General features: G+C 35.9%; 1 protein-coding gene across 8 annotated transcripts in view; it reads right to left on the bottom strand.

Annotated features, from left to right (window-relative positions):
- LOC126965388 (prolyl 4-hydroxylase subunit alpha-1-like) overlaps nt 1-16,835 on the bottom strand; it is a 213,086-nt gene extending 196,251 nt beyond the window's left edge. For 3 of the 8 annotated variants that reach the window (XM_050808968.1, XM_050808962.1, XM_050808969.1), the window contains exons 1-4: nt 7,952-8,153; nt 6,065-6,210; nt 2,593-2,749; nt 748-929 (exon numbers count right to left, since the gene is read on the bottom strand). In XM_050808968.1, the coding sequence (XP_050664925.1) occupies nt 748-929; nt 2,593-2,749; nt 6,065-6,210; nt 7,952-8,133 (667 nt within the window). In that variant the 5' untranslated portion in view covers nt 8,134-8,153. Of the gene's footprint in view, nt 1-747; nt 930-2,592; nt 2,750-6,064; nt 6,211-7,951; nt 8,154-11,646; nt 11,848-14,909; nt 15,130-16,814 lie in introns of those variants that run through there. The other 5 variants (XM_050808961.1, XM_050808963.1, XM_050808965.1 and 2 more) reach the window with 4 other exon arrangements.
- Nucleotides 16,836-16,986: the final 151 nt, after the last annotated feature.

Raw genomic sequence — 16,986 nt, 5'->3', positions numbered from 1 at the left:
TTACGGGCCATTATTTTTCCGTTAATTTATTTATACTCACACTTCCTATATCTTTGCATGAAATGTCACAAAATTGAATATCATCCCCACCATCTGGTTGTCTGGTATTCGTTTACGTTGCGGTTTACGAGGAACTTTATTCCAAGTACATACAAATGTAGCATGAACGTCCTTGTGCAGTGTTTCCAGGACCATCAGGATGTTCAGGTGATGGTAATTGATACGCCCTGCCCATTACAATGCAGTGCCGCTTAGGATTCTTGAAAAACCCAAAAATTCTGAGCGGCACTACAAATTCGCTCGTCACCTTGAGACATAAGATATTAAGTCTCATTTACCCAGTAATTTCACTAGCTACGGCGCGATTCAGACCGAAACACAATAATGCTTACACGTTACTACTTCACAGCAGAAATAGGCACCGTTGTGGTACCCATAATCTAGCCGGCATCCTGTGCAAAGAAGCCTCCTTACTTCCATACTGCTTAAAAGGTTACCTTAAAAACAGCGTGCATACTTCTTTTCCAAGTCCAGCAACGCATCTGTAATTCCTTCGGTATTGCATGCGGCGGAGGTGATCACTTAACATCAGGTGACCGTATTCTCATTTGTCCCCCTCTTCCATAATAAAAAAAAAATTGTCATATCGACCTTGGAACAACATGAAAGTAATTTTATACCTTACGTCTGGCACACATCCAAACGTATGATGACGATGTGTGAATATATTTAACGTATTATGCTCACCTAATAAATAATTGGCGAATCCAATATACTCCAATATATCCTCTTCGGTGAAATGATAACGGATTTTTTCCAATTTAAATTTACGGAGAGCCACAGTCATCCACGCGAGGGCGTTTCTGTAATCTTGTTCAGTATATAAAGCCTTGCCAAGCTCATAACAATCACCAGCGCTCATTGGTGTACTAAAAAAATAGTTTTTTTTCACAGTTAATCACGAATAATGTAAAAATGCATGCATGTTACACTATAATAAAAATTGAAAAATAATTTCGCTATTAAAAATGGTATATACAACCATAGCAGTGGATATAACCTTCTATCTAAATAATTAATTATTCTAAGTGAGGAACTCCTCTTCCAAATCCAACAACCTAAAATGTATCAAAAATAAACCTATTTTGAGTTAATATTATAAATTAATAATATAATTATTCCTGCCGCCGAATTCCATCTTCGCACGACACGCCACAAGTTAGGATATCATCCCCACCATCTGGATGTGTGGCGGTCCTCCACAGTGCAGTTTTCAAGGAGTTTTCTTTCACGTACTACAAAGCTGTGGAATGAGCTTCCTTGTGCGGTGTTTCCGGGACAATACGACATACCTTCAAAAAAAGCGCGTACTCTTGTGATAAATCAATAAAAAATAAATTTATTTATGAGTATGTGTATGTATAAGTGCTACTTTTAAATATAAAAATATTGCCTAAGTAAGTGCCATGAATATAAAACCGCTTTCTAAGGGACTCTGTATAGTTTTTAATATAAGATAGAGCCACTTGCTGTTAGGCAACGCATGAAAACAGGCCAGTTTTATTACTTTAGTGTGTATGACAAGTTACGCCTTATATTCGCGATACGTTCGTCATTTTGTTTCTATACTTTATTGTTAAAAATAGAGGTTATTAGTTCGCCGTTTTTTTTGACGTCTTCACAGCTGTCACAGTCTATCTACACCAGTGGTTCCCAACCTTTTTTAGGTCATAACTTAACATTTCTAAATTTTTTATGCCCCCCATACATAATTTTGTACCTTTCAAGAATTGTTTTGTTCTGTTAAAATATAAATAATAACTTTTAGGAAGAAATCACTGTTAAATGGTTATCAAAACATCGTAGGTAAAATTTCAAAAATGAAAAACTGAAATTCAAAATAATTTTAATATTGATTTTTTCTATATTCATTAAGTGCGATTCTTTCGCTTGATGCTTGCTGCACAAAGATCTTAAATTAGGTTCTAATGTACTTAGCTTTAATCTCAAATCTCCGCGTTGTGTTATATCAAGTCGATTTACTTTTTATCGCAGTAATCCATTTACAGCACTAAATCCGAATTCAGCTAAATATGAAGATGGAAACGGTAGTAAAAGTTTTCTTTCACATTCTTGGAATTTACCTTTTTTGTTAAATTTGTCACCGATATTGTCTTGCATTTAAATAACCCAAAGCGAAAGGGTTAAAGGCGTGTCGAGTACATTTTTAAATTTCCCCCCTTAACTATCAAATTGCCCCCCTGTGGGCCCCACGTTGAGAAACACTGATCTAGAAGTAAAATAATCTATGATTTAAATGTTATATTATGCTTATGACACATGCCTATTCATAGTATGTTTTTGTTATGAACCCGTTAATTCAGATTTGAAATAAATAATTTACTAACCCCCTTATTCATAATGGTCCGCTAACTTAAAATAGCCGCTAAGGAGTGTTTTTTCTCATTCTGACTTAGATTCAATAGAAGAAGACAGAACGAGAATTAGCAATGCTTTAAGTTAGCAGACTATTATGAATAAGGGGGTAAGTATTTTATAAATAATTATTCAGTCTGGTATAAATCTATCTACCTGTACGTTACACCGTTTAGTTTCCCCTCAGCCAGCTCATCCACTTCAAGGTCGTATGTTTGTTGCAGCCGGGTCAGAGCAATGGCTGCACCTTCCAGATCTTCCAGCGTTGGATATTTCACGTCATGATGTGTGACTGTTACATTCTTGATGTATTCTGGAAGATAGATTAATTTTTGTTTATGATAATAAGGGACAAGACGATCCCTGCTCGTGGTAGCTGATGGTAAGAAATACCCGCTCTTGAAATCTATCCAATAGTATTTCCGTGGGGAGCGCCCAAATGAACACCATTATATTTCATTTATATAGATACCTAGGTAACACAGAAAATGTTTAGAAAATGAAGAACGGCTTAATGTAGAAAGTTGCCAATACTTTTATTGTTTTTTGAAGTAATCTCCGTTCCTCTCTACACATCGTCGTATTCGATGGAACCACTGAGAAAATCAGTGGGCCCATTATTCCTTAGGGGTCTCATCTATGGCATTTTCGTAAGCTTTCACCGTATCTTCAGGGCTCGTAAAGCGAATACCTCGAATTTTATCATTAGAAAATTTTCTCGCGTTAGGTTCATTTTCACGTGTAACAAGAGTTTTAGATTTGCCGCCAATTCACAAAAACAAATGACAAATGAATGCAATATACTACATTAGGTTACCAAAAAGTTCTAAAATTAAAAATTAATTAAAAAAGAAGTTTCTAATTGGCCAGTTCTAATCATTTTGAGTATAATAAAAGATATATACAATTCGGAACTACAAAACTTTCAAAATAACGCAATTAAATTAACAATAAAAAAAACCCAGTGCGAGTAAGATAGCATCGAAAACATGAAATTGCAAAAAATCCTCTAGACCTTTTCCGCGTTTTATCTTAATAATGTAATGAAGAACATTGACCTGTCCAAACCGTATATAATTGAAAAATATTATGACTTTTGATAACTGCAATCAAATAATTCCAGTTCGTTAAGTTATAAAAATGCAATTAGCATCTATGCATTTGTAACTTTTTGTTTTTGGTAAAAATGTCCATTCCGTAATATTGCATGTGAATAATAGTTATGTAATACTATATAACAGTCAAACAGATATCTTACACCATTAAACGAGCAATTTTTGTATATACTTAATCTCGGAAACGGCTCCAACGATTTTAGTGAAATTTAGTGTACAAGTAGTTTCTGGGGCAAGAAATCGATCTGGCTAGGTTTCAATTTTAGAAAATGTAGTTTTATCCGTTTTTTAATGAGAAACAGCCACAATAACATTAGAATACAATGGTAAATTTCGCCACTATATACACGACTATGATAGCTCAGATGGGACATTGGGTGACCGGAAATTAGAAGACCCCGATTCGAATCCAGATGTCCTATTAGTTTTTTTTTTGGTTCAAGTTTTGTACATTCTTAAAAATCATAGTTTTATACATTCTTAAAAACAAAGTCGTCCAGATATTTTACTTATCATTAGAAGACGATTCGTATACAGGATGTCCCAAAGTTATGGGACATGAAGGGAAAATACTTTAAATATCGAAGATAGGCTATTTTACTGAAAGAAGACTTTATGTTATTTTTAAAAGTTAGTAATTCTGAATTCAAAGATTTTCTAAAAATTACTTGCCTCGTCTGGGAATCGAGTCGACTTAAATTTAAAAAAAAAACACCCCTACTCTTATGATGCACATCGAAAGAATGGCCAAAAACTAATAACTCTTCTAAAGGTACTTTCCCTTCATGTCCCATAACTTTGAGACACCTGTATATAGATAAAAATAAATACAGTCAAGGCCAAAAGCGAAACCATTTGAGTTTACTCACACATAATAATATTATCTATACATTTAGTACATATATTTGCTAATTTGTAAATCATCATTCACGTATCTAATATTTGTTAACATCATTACCGTCAGCATGCGACCTTTACTGTACATTATCAACATAATTTACGGCACTTGTCAAATCTTGAGTTATTATGAAATCCGCAAAGCCCACTCAATGACTCACACACACGTGAAGCACGATTCTAATGTATCGCGTTGAAGGCATCAAATGAATATATTTTTCATTTCACATACTCGGAAAGTAATGTTGTCTCGATCTGATTATTGAGTGGAAAATGCTGCTTCCCTCAATGGAGACGGAAAAACTCATACAAATTACTTTCCACATAAGGGCCGGAATGAACTTCAAAAATAGAACTGCTTTCAGCTATGCAGAGTGTTATGTAAAAAAACTAATTAAAAAAAAGCTATGGCTATGTGACTTTCTAAACAGCCAGTGTGAACTTAGCGCAAACTTCTTTGAGCGGAATAGGCCGCAACAATTACGCGTTGAGTTCCATATTTAAAATTTAAACAGTCGTAATAAATTGTCCTAATTTGACAATTAATTTTAAATAGGTACTACTTATATTATGATATATTATCAATGTATAGTTTAGATAAACAACTAGTTTTATTTTCCTCATATTCGAAATAAAAAGTAAAGTGGACTATAGCCACCCTCACTGCGCTCGGGCGTCTAAATACCTCGGGAATTGATTCTTTCGACCCTCGGTTAACAATATACTATTAAATGTTATTCACCAATGAACGAGCATTTGTTTTATGAAAAATAAAGGACGAGACAAGCAGGACCTCCAGGTGAATGTAATTGGTACGCCCTGCCCATTACAATGCAGTGGCGCTCAGGATTATTGAAAAACCCAAAAATTCTTAGTGGCACTACAATTGCGCTCGTCACCTTGAGACATAAGATGTTAAGTCTCATTTGCGCAGTAATTACACTAGCTACGGCGCCCTTCAGACCGAAACACAATAATGTTTACACATTACTGCTTCACGGCAAAAATAGCCGCCGTTGTGGTACCCATAATCTAGCCGGCATCCTGTGCAAAAAAGCCTCTCACAGAGCATGGGGTTCACTTGATACTTGGTACAAGTGCAAAGTAGGTACAAGTGTCACGTAGGTAAAGTAACAAGCTCAAATCACGATTCTCAAAGACTCAAAATTCTAAGCAGCACCGCTGATTCCGCTAGTAAACCTTCAGGCATAATTTGTTAAGTCTAGCATTTTCAGTACTTAAGGGGCCATTTCAACCGAAAAAAATTGCACTTAATTACGCATTTGCCTTGCATTTAATTTACGCTTAATTGCGCTTAGAGGCAGGAAACCGAGCCTCCCACTGGTGAATTTATTTGCTTTTGTGCGCGGAAGAAATTTCTGCGAGAAACGCTCTGTGTTTGAAAGAGGCTTGCTGATGGTGATAATACCGTTACTTACTACGTGTTGTGATGTTGATAAATCGGTTTTTAACACAAATATAAAGAAACAGTAAAACCTCGCTTAATCGCACGAATAAATTAGAAAAAACAACAGTTACCGCGATTGTGTCACAGTCATTCACATCCGTGTACCGTTGTTAAGCTTACATTAGCATAAATTTAGCATTCGCAATACCTGTTCCAATATCGATGCTTTTCTCAATGTCATCTAGATCGGATGTGAGCCTCTTGATCAGTGTGAACGCGTTTATCGGGTTACCAAGGTAGTTGGGTATGTCTTCCATAGCCTTCTTCTGCTCCCTCTTATATATGTCCAAATGCCTGAAATGGGTTGGATACTTTAAAGCTATTTAGCTGGGGACTTCTTAAATAATGCAGTTGAATGTTTGATGATGTAATGAAGTCGGAAGCTGTACCGTTGAATCCCAGTACCCCAGTATCAGCTCGAATCATTTGAATGTGTGTAACGCAGAGCAGCACGAGTGCTCTGTGAACGGATGGATCACTTGGCGTTGCGTAGAGACGCTTCTTTGTGTGCCTTCTACCGCATCTATCACGGGCAGTGTTCCGAAGGGCTGTTTCCCCTGATTCTTGCTGCCGAATTCCACCTTCGCACGACACGCCACAAGTTAGGATATCATCCCCACCATCTGGATCTGTTGCGGTCCTCCACAGTGTGGGTTTCAAGGAGCTTTCTTCCACGCACTACAAGGCTGTGGAATGAACTTCCTTGTGCGGTATTTCCGGGACGATACGACATGAGTACCTTCAAAAAAAGCGCGTAAACCTTCTTTGAAGGCCGACAATGCTCCTGTGATTTCTCTGGTGATGCAAGAGAAGGTGGGCGGCGGTGATCACTTAACTCCAGGTGACCCTTACGCTCGTTTGTCCTCCTATTCCATAAAAATAAATTAAAAAAAACCCGCAGTCGATCTTTAGTTATATGCTAATGCGAAATTCCAGTACAATACTTTTTCCCATAAAAAAATTTATGATATTAACAAATAAGTAACTATGCCTCAACTGTGGAATCTTTTAAAAAGCACTGATTTTTTTAAAGATCTGTTTTCAAACGAATTTCAAACTAACGGTTCGCTTTCTTTGTTCTCGTTGACCAAATGCAATATATTGAAGGGTCACACGTGAAATGAATTGTAATATCTAATAAATGACATGTTTACAATTCTTTGGTCGGACATCAGACATTTGACCAAACAAGTGAAGATAAACACGAACGTTATAAGCGCATTTTTTCAACTGCGCTCGTCACCTTGAGACATAAGATGTTAAGTCTCATTTGCCCAGTAATTTTACTAGCTACGGCACCCTTCAGACCGAAATACAGTAATGCTTACATATTAGTGCTTCACGGCAGAAATTGGCGCCGTTGTGGTAACCATAATCTAGCCGGCATCCTGTGCAAAGGAGCCTCCCACTGGTAAGCATACTCCCAACTTAAACTCCGGCAACGCATCTCTTGAGCCCTGGTGTTGCAGAGGTCCATGGGCGGATCTAAACACTCCCCATCACGTGAGCCTTTTGCCCGTTTGCCCCCTCTTATATTAAAAAAACTAAAAAAACGCTGAAAGCCTTTGAGGGTACATAAATATACGGTAGAGCCAAGAATGATACGGTTGATGCGCGCAGAAAAATCCATGTTTCGGAGGTGCGCGATTTCTGCCTACACTGCTGGCAGAAAGGCATATTGTTTATTTACGTGTAGGTTTTACGTGACCCAAATGATTTTAGTTACTGCCATCATTTCTTCCTGTCTGTTGCACGATAGATAGAACCGTTATCTCTGATGATCTGGTCAAGATCAACGGAATAGGTTGGATGAGGGCAGCCGATCGTCGTGGAGATTTTTGGAGAAGGCCTTTGTCCAGCAGTGGACGTCTTCCGGCTACAATTCCGTGAACAATCTTGTCATTTCTCTACTGTTACAAGAGATTATGGGCCGCGGAGTTCACATACCACCAGGTTTTCTATATTTAAGCTCCTTAGTCCTTGTCTTCCGTAAAAACAAAAAGTTAAACTTAAATAATTAAATATCTGTTCATACCTTTTCAAAATATTCAGCCTTTGTTCCTCTTTAAAAATATAGTCATCCAAGTCATCAATGATTCTCTGATGCGTCTCCAACAGGGGTTCAACGTCGGTTATGGCAGTGAAAACTTCTCCAGACGTCCAGATCGCACAGCTTACAAATAACATACATGACGCTATGACGTTTAACTGAGACATCTTGTGGCTTGTGATCGGTACTGTAAAAGAAGTCCATCTATTAGAAAACACTGTTTTATGCCTTAAATTTATTCGAGCCGGTCACAGCGGTAACATTAATTTAACGGCAATCAGTGAGGTAGAAAGCAGACAGCACATTTGACGTTAATGAACATCAAGTCTTTCTACTGCCACACTATTGATAATATGGCTAAATGATGCTAACAGTTAAATCAATACCTCGATGTAGCCACAATTTATGGCCATTATTTGGCCATGCCAATCAATTTGGCAAATAGGTAGTCCATAGCTCGACGGACTTTTTTAGCATATTTTTTTTATGGAATAGGAGGACAAACGAGCGTACGGGTTACCTGGTGCGGATCAACGCCGCCCACATTCTCTTGCAATACCAGAGGAATCACAAGAGCGTTGCCGGCCGTTAAGGAAGGTGTACGCGCTTTTTTTGATGTCGTATCGTCCCGGAAACACCGCACCAGGAAGCTCATTCCACAGCTTTGTAGTACGAGGGAGAAAGCTCCTTGAAAACCGCACTGTGGAGGACCGCCACACATCCAGATGGTGGGGATGATATCCTAACTTGTGGCGTGTCGTGCGAAGGTGGAATTTGGCGGCAGGTATCAGGTTAAACAGCTCTTCGGAACACTCCCCGTGATAAATGCGGTAGAAGACACTCAATGAAGCGAATATCGAAGAAAATAACCATTAGTCAATGGAAGTAGTACACTCTAAACTCCACTCCACACTAAAAACTACCACGGGCGAAAACGCATGTGCCGACAGATATGTAGTGGTCGAACGAATTCCTAGATTTATTTCAAACTAACCATGGTTATGGCCGTGGTAAACCGGCTTTAATATAAGTTCAGGGTAGCCCGGCTTCACTGAGACCAATGTGATCTATTGTGATAGCCACTGTTTATTATAGCTCACTGCTAAGATTTATTCTTTTCATGAGTCTAATTTATTTTGCAGTGAGCTGACGTATCTCAAGTGGTTGAATAACTGGTCTTCCCAAAAAACGCTAAGGTTACGCATTAAAGAACCGCATACAAAGAGGATGTGTAACGAGATTTCATCTGCACTATTACAGATCCATGAACAAACATACTGAACCATGTAAAAACATGAATTAATTCTGCAATAAAATATGCAAGGTCGAGTTTTACCCTTTGAGGTATTTTAATGACCCACCATATTTTTGTATTCGTTTATTCTTATCTACTAGATTCATGTACAATTATTCACACTCATAATATACACCACCAAAAAGCATGCAGCTCTTCAATCTCCATGTCGTCTAGTTCATTGCCATATTAAAGTCTAGTGTTACCGAGGAAATTTAAACTGTAATCAAATCCCACGGACGAGTAAAAAAAGAAGGACTCCGCGCCGTGATATTAGCAAGTGATGCACGTGGCAGCAAAAAGCAGTTATACAACTTTTTCTCCCTTAAATAATCATATATCCACAAATACTTTTATAATATTGTTTTAACACTTTCACAACGCACGACGGCATTTTTTAAATATTTTATTGCGACGCAAACTGATCTGTCACAGACGATGGCAAATCTCATAATGGCGGCCGATCGGCTTGTATTAGTGTATGCGTGGGGCTATGTATTTACACGTTTACCGACTTGTTTTGGTGCATCACTGTTATGTAAGGTGACACGGAGTCCTTATTTTTTTACTCGTTCGTGTCGAATGTATTATTATTCATTAAATAAGGATTTAATGGTAGAAAGTAGAGGTGGCCGTAGGATTAGGGAGACGTCATGAGATCAGGGTTATCGCGGTACGCTCCGCCTTAAGTACCTAGAATGTAGAACTTTAGAGTTTTGTAGAGTAGTAACATCAACGATTTTTTGCCCTTTAAGAGCTATTATGTGGAATCTCCTCCCGGCCGTTACGAGTTTCATTCTCCATAATTAACTTGAACTTTTCTAACCTTCCTTTACATCTCTGGTCCTGTTTAGATAAGTGCGTAATGCTTTCTGCATCCAGATAATGAAGAAAAAGTAAATAAGTTAAGTAAAACTATAGAAGTCTTCTATTAATGAGAGAAAATTCCATTTCATCTATACATATAAATAAAATTGGAGTGTCTGTTTCTAATATTGAAATAACCGTTATTTACTACATGTATATGAATTTATATAAGGAACATACACCAAAATAATATTTTTTACAATTTTTGTCTGTCTGTCTGGACTTTTATTGGGAGGTAGCTGATGTAATAATAGTATAAATAGGAGCAACTTAGGCTACGTTTATCTTAGGAAAATTATTTTATTTTAGAAAAATAAAGTAATGTTGGAATGTCCAAGAAATGGTCTAACTCTAAAAATAATTTATATGGCAAAACGACGTTTGCCGGGTCAGCTAGTATGAAATATTCGTTTCTATAATACATACGACTTATTCCGAAGATGGTTTTTGCACGTTTTTTATTAGCTTCACCTGTATGTAAGTTTGTTTGTACCCGACTCATTTGGGCGCAATTTTGACCCACTTTAAACGCCTAGACTTCGTTCAAACTTCGTAGATTTATCGATGACCGATGACAATGCATTAATTTGATAAAATTATTCCATTTTTCAATTTGCAACATAAGATTTTTGTTGTTTTTGTTTTTTTTTAACTATTATTATTATCAAAGAAAACTACTACGTGAATGAAATTGGCACTCGAAAATAGTTTGTAAAGAGACGAGCTAGGCGACAAACAGATTCTGTAATGAGTTTTTACAAACGCGCTATTTAGATTAAGCGATGTAGCAAATGGTCAAAATACTGTGTCACTATCACGCAAAAGTTAAAACAAAACAGATAATATTAAAACAGTATTATTAGTAAGCTTGTGCCACGAACTTACTATAAATATAATATTCAAACTAGGACATGTCCCGCAAATCATCGACCCTTTTATTAACCATTGACTCAAATTATAATAGTTAACATCAATTGAGTTGACAACATTTTCAACGTTGCATAAACTGCAACGATGTATTTATTCATAAATTCAATTTTATGATTTTATTCAAACAAAACAAATCTTATAACTATATTTACAAGACTATGACTACATAAAATTAAAACTATCATTACGTAGAAGCGCACCAAGAATACTGGCAGCATTACCGCGTTGGATAGCTAGGCTGATCCGTTGACCGAAATGAAAAAAATTAAATTCAATTGTATTAAATATCAAGGAACACAAGTTAAAACAAAAATATCACTACAGATACTCTTACGGTGGAAATTATTACTTGATATAAAATATACCTAATCAAATTAAATCAAAAATATTTTATTTCGTTGGTAAATTTCGTTACACTTGAAAGTTGAAATATGACATTTTTTTTTCTTACAGCTCGTTCGGAATGGAGATTTTCTTAGAGAAGAACGAGCAAGAAACTCTAAGGTTGCTCTTTTCAATAGTAAATTATTGATAAAGTTTCAATAATAAAGTTGAGAGCTTATTTAAAAATAAAATACATTAAACTTACCCTAAAAATAACAGAAATTGATGCTGAACAACACTAAATCTTTGACTCTCTATATACCAGATCACAAGTATCACAATAGTGTATTGTTTCGACACCAATATTTAGAGATAATCTAGTTATTTTTATAAAAACAAATATCAATCGGCGACACTTCCTCTTGGCAGATTACACGCTGCAAATAGTTTGTATGCCAGCGCAACACCCGGTCAGGTCAACGAACAAATTAAAACTTCGCTCACAAGTTACAAGCGAGGCGACACGCCGGTCACTATCAAAGTGGTGACGATATGGATCACATACTACCATTGTTATCGTAATAATACCAGTAGTATAGGAAGCTTCTCGTCCGATCCAGAACAATCTAGAAGAATCTATCTTCGCACGAGAGAATTAATATAATTAGTAGCTCCGATAAAAACTTTTTCGTTGTATTACATCAATAATACCTGCGTAGGTTTTAAGTAATTAGTAGGGATCGAAATACGGCGAAAATTAAATAGGTTAATAAAAAATATATTCTATTTTATAGCTTTTAGTAGCACAGGATATAATTTAATGTATTTGTCTGTCTGAGAAGCTCTTTACACACACACTCGAGCCCTTTTTCGGTCGGAGTAGGCACACACAACAGAACGCCACTTGCTTCTTCTATCCTTACATACCTCACGTGCTTCCTCTATTATATATATATATTCATTACTCTTTTCATACATGCTGGCCCCGTGCCGGGTGCTTAGGTTCTTTCTTTTTCTCAAATCGTCACCAATTTGGTCGACGAACATTCTATGAGATCTCCCACGACCGACTTGCCCACACACAATTGCCTCATATATATTTTGATGAGTCATTCTTTCTTCACTCATTCGCGTGTCCAAAACATTTCAGCATTCCTTTCTCAATCATTCATCTTCTCCGGTCTCCATAAAATCTCTGTTGAACACAATTTGACATAGTTAAATTGAGCCAGACACTGATTTTTCTTACGAATTTATTCTTCTTGTGGCAAAGCTTTAATTGATTTGTTATAATAAATTAGTAATAGCGACTACTTTGCGATCAGCGGAATCAATCAATGTATGCCTACTCATTATTTGTACTCTCCGCTCAAGAACATATGAGGATTAGTACATATGTTTATACAGAATGAGGAGTAGTACAAAAAAGTGTACAAGTCACCTGATGAGGATAAGTAACACACCATCGTCCACACTATCTTCCAGAGGAAACAAACTCAGAGAGGAGGCCGTCTTTTAAGAGCCTTTTTATAAAGACGTCATATCCGTTTAAATTGCAAGGAAGCATGGAAAAGAGTTTCTTAAAAACCACAGTATTGAAACAACACCACACATCCAGAGAGTGAGGTGGTTATCTAAGCTCACGGTGTGTGGTGTGATAATCGAATTGCGGAATCAAGGTAAATAGCTCTCTTTTCCCTTCTGAGCCTGTGATAAATGTGTTAGAATTTGTATAGTATACAGACTTGTATGCAAATGTCGCATGATCTATATCAGGGGTGCTCAAACGGTCGATAGGGATCGAGAGTTTGAGCAACGAGTGCTTTTTGAGTAGATCTTGAGAAAAAAAATCCGGTATAATAAACTAAAATCGGTAATTAGGTATCATCTTATGAAAAAAATGCTCAGGACACGCAGTGTCACTCTTCAATATCCAAAGTCACTATTTAGTTAAGCTTAGAACTTTAGAACGCGTTTGTTTTGTAAGAACCAATAAACTCGCATTTTTTAATAATAATTATGAGTTTTTTCATTGAGATTTAAGAGCAGACCTACACTTACCTTGACTAAAAAATGCATATTTTGCGCAAAACTAATATCTATGTCATCGTGACACTCTACGTAGACGACAATCCTTCATCACACATACTTGAAGCCTCTCAGAGCCTTTTGAGGTAGATCACCAGCAGTTCAAGCTTGAGCACCCCTGAACTAGATGCTTACACAGTAGTGGGGCCCAAAATTCAAGCAAGTCAATTCACAACCTTTTTATTTTATGCCTTGAATAATCAAGTTCATCTTGACTGTGTTAGAAGTGTTATTAGAGAGTGATGATATTATGACAGATGATCTATCCGTAGTTGTGAACATGCAAATTGTATGCTTGAACAGCATGATGAGTTATAAACCTTGCATGGGCCTGCATTAACTTAGAATTTACAGCAGCATATTATAGCTGTTGTGTGAAGAAGTTTTAGAATGGAAAGACTATATTGTTTGCATTTATTATTAGATGTCATGTCAGATGTGTGTCACTCTACTCTCACCCATAATCCTCGAGGCAGTCATTCAGTTCTGTGTGTGAGATTTTTATGACATTTATTTAGTCTTAGTCAGGATGGTACCCATTTGGTTTTACAATAGCTTGAAGTATCTCCTATTTAGCAACTAAGCAATTACAGCATGAAAACTTTTCTGTGTCAAAATATAGATTACTTAATTTTATATTTATACACAAAGATAATTAAATAAGTTATATAATAAAGTTAAAATTCAAGACTGGAATAGTCTATAGTGCAATGTCATATCCTTTATTCTTTGGAGTCTACAAATTCTTGAACTGAATATAGTGCTGAAGCAGCTAACAGCTATGGAAAGATAATCTTGAAAAGGTTAAGATCTTAATTCAATCAGGGATCTTATTGAAACTTTTCAAGCCAATCAGGTAGCAATTTTTCAGAAATAATGTATTATTTGAAGCAACTCTAGTGACTAATCTATCAGATTTCGTAAGTAATAGTAGTTTAATAACAGTTGATATATTTCAGCTGTAAGTATAGTACACTATAATATTGCTATCTCATAGATGTATGGGCCTGAAATGTCAACAATTTCAGTTTCTTGAAAAAGGGTTCACATGAAGTGTCAGAATCCAGGATTTGATTTGATGCATATTTTCTTCATATTAAATGCTATTGTTTATGTATTTACTGTTGCCCTACAATAATATGACAAACATATATCTGAGTATTGACTCAACATATGCATAGTAAGTTTTAAAACACTTCTATAATATGTCTAGAAATGTACTTGCTACAGTTACAGTATCTACTTCTCATCTCAAAATTTTATAGTTATAATATTTTTCAATATTGTGTAATAAGTAAGACTATGACAATAAAATATAAAGAGAGTCATCTTTTTCAGTATGACCTGGATCTATAACATATAATATGTACAAAATAATAGTAAATTCCCAATAGTTAAGTACAGTTTAGTTTATTATTCGCATATATCGTTTATACTTACAAGTAATTTTCACTGCATCACAGGAGAACCACAACTTCAATACACATTACAAGAACATTCAGTGTTTAACTTTTTACAAAAAATCATTCTTAAACTACAGAGACCTAAACATAATTTTTCACTCAATTTCTGCAATACGAAATTAACAAAGTTAATTTTAAATTTCGTATCTCAAATTCTCAAATGAAAATATGTAATACAAACACTACAGAGTAGTATGTACGTAGTGTTTATTGTTCTTTTTTTTTGGTAGGTATTGTCATAATTATTTTCATAAGTCAATTGTCATTTGTCATGATATGCTGCTTGTTGTTTGTTTTATTTATTTGAGCATTGGTAACAAGACCAATCAGTCAGCTCAAACCAAAATACAGTAAGAGAAGTTAAATATACTCGATTACAAGGGGTTCCGTTAGGTTTATGGGCAAAATAAATATTTTTCATGTTAAGCTGCTTAGAATCTGTACATATTAATAGTTTTTGTCAGTGTCGACGACTAACAAGTTACAGAGATGTCTTTGAGGACGTAATAATCGAAATCGCTTATTTTGTTTTAAATAAAATATTATATTTATTAATATGAACGTAAATATTATAATCGTAAAAATTATCCAGTAAAGTCTGCATACCTATGAAATAAATAATACTAGTCCACAGAACTATCGCAAAATTAATTATTTAATTAAAAAAAATTAAATTGAAAAAGTTTCAAACAAAATAAATGTACTAACAGTGAACAGTACTGTACAGAAAATGTACATTGACCTCTGGATCGTCGGCTTCGCCTTTCATGTTTGATTATATGCGACGAAATAAAAATTCACTATGTTCATTCTTAGTTCTTACGAACACTTTTTTATTTCGGTATATATTGAACTGAACTTTAAATTCAATATTCTGCATTTTTTTTTATCTTAAAAAAAACTCACCCTTATACGCAAACGTCAAAGAAAAAATAAATGTCAAATTCACCGTAAAAAGCAATAAGAATTAACAAACTTAAAAACAAAATTTACACGTCATGGGTCATTTCAGCTTGATTCCGCCGAAAGGCAAACACATAATCTATTCGCCCAGAAGACTCGCGATACACTTGTCACTGAAGAGTGATGACTGAAGTGCTCAACATCCAAATACGAAAAATATAAGTCTTTAATAGAGACTACATCACTATTATAATTTATCGATACTTTTTTACGCATACTATTATACTATTTAGCAACCATCACCTGCCTATGCCTAGGATACAACTATTTTTGTGTTATACAAATGTTATAATAATTTTAACAAATTATAAATTTAATGAACTTTTGAAAAGTATTTTTTACGATTAAACTTACGAAACTACCTACTGTTTTGTGAGTTGTGAGTGACTACAAGGGTTTTTGATGTGGCAGAGTCATGCTGTCGTCCTGTGACGACAGTTCGTTCACTCACACAAAAAACCGGCGTGACTAAATAATGTAAGTATGTGTTCGTTGGGGAGTATATCTGCTGTCAACGTTACTGCAATTTAGAGGGTAGGGTAACTTATGAAACTACTGTTTTGTGAGTTGTGAGTGACCACCAGGGTTTTTGTATGTGGCAGAGTCATACTGTCGTCCTATGATGACAGTTTGATCGGGCCAGACTCGTTCGGATTAAGGTCCTCACTTGCACAAAAAACCAGCGTGAATAATAATATGGGTATTTGTTTTCATTGGGGAGGTTATCTACTGGGTAAGGTGTACTTTCAAGCTGCGAGTAGACTTTGAGGACCGCGTCAAGTCATGTCTACAAGTCATCTGGAAGGTGTCAAGGAAGACAAATTTTATTGGCTTCAAAGAAGCTGGGGGTCAGATTGCGGTAATACTTCAAGATGACCTAGATTCTAGCACTCCCGAAAAATGCTGGAACAGCACATACCTACTGCCTGTATTGCTGTCATCTCTGGTCCGACGCACCCCAGTATCAGCTAGAACCTATTGAACGCGTGCAACGCATTGCTGCTTGAATTGTCGGGGATCCATCTCTCTGTGAACGGCTAGATCACTTGACGTTGATGGGAATTTTCCGAACATTTGCTTGACCTGATTCT

Source organism: Leptidea sinapis, chromosome 7, assembly GCF_905404315.1.
Source record: "Leptidea sinapis chromosome 7, ilLepSina1.1, whole genome shotgun sequence".
NCBI lineage: Eukaryota > Metazoa > Arthropoda > Insecta > Lepidoptera > Pieridae > Leptidea > Leptidea sinapis.
This window is presented reverse-complemented; position numbering and strand designations above follow the sequence as displayed.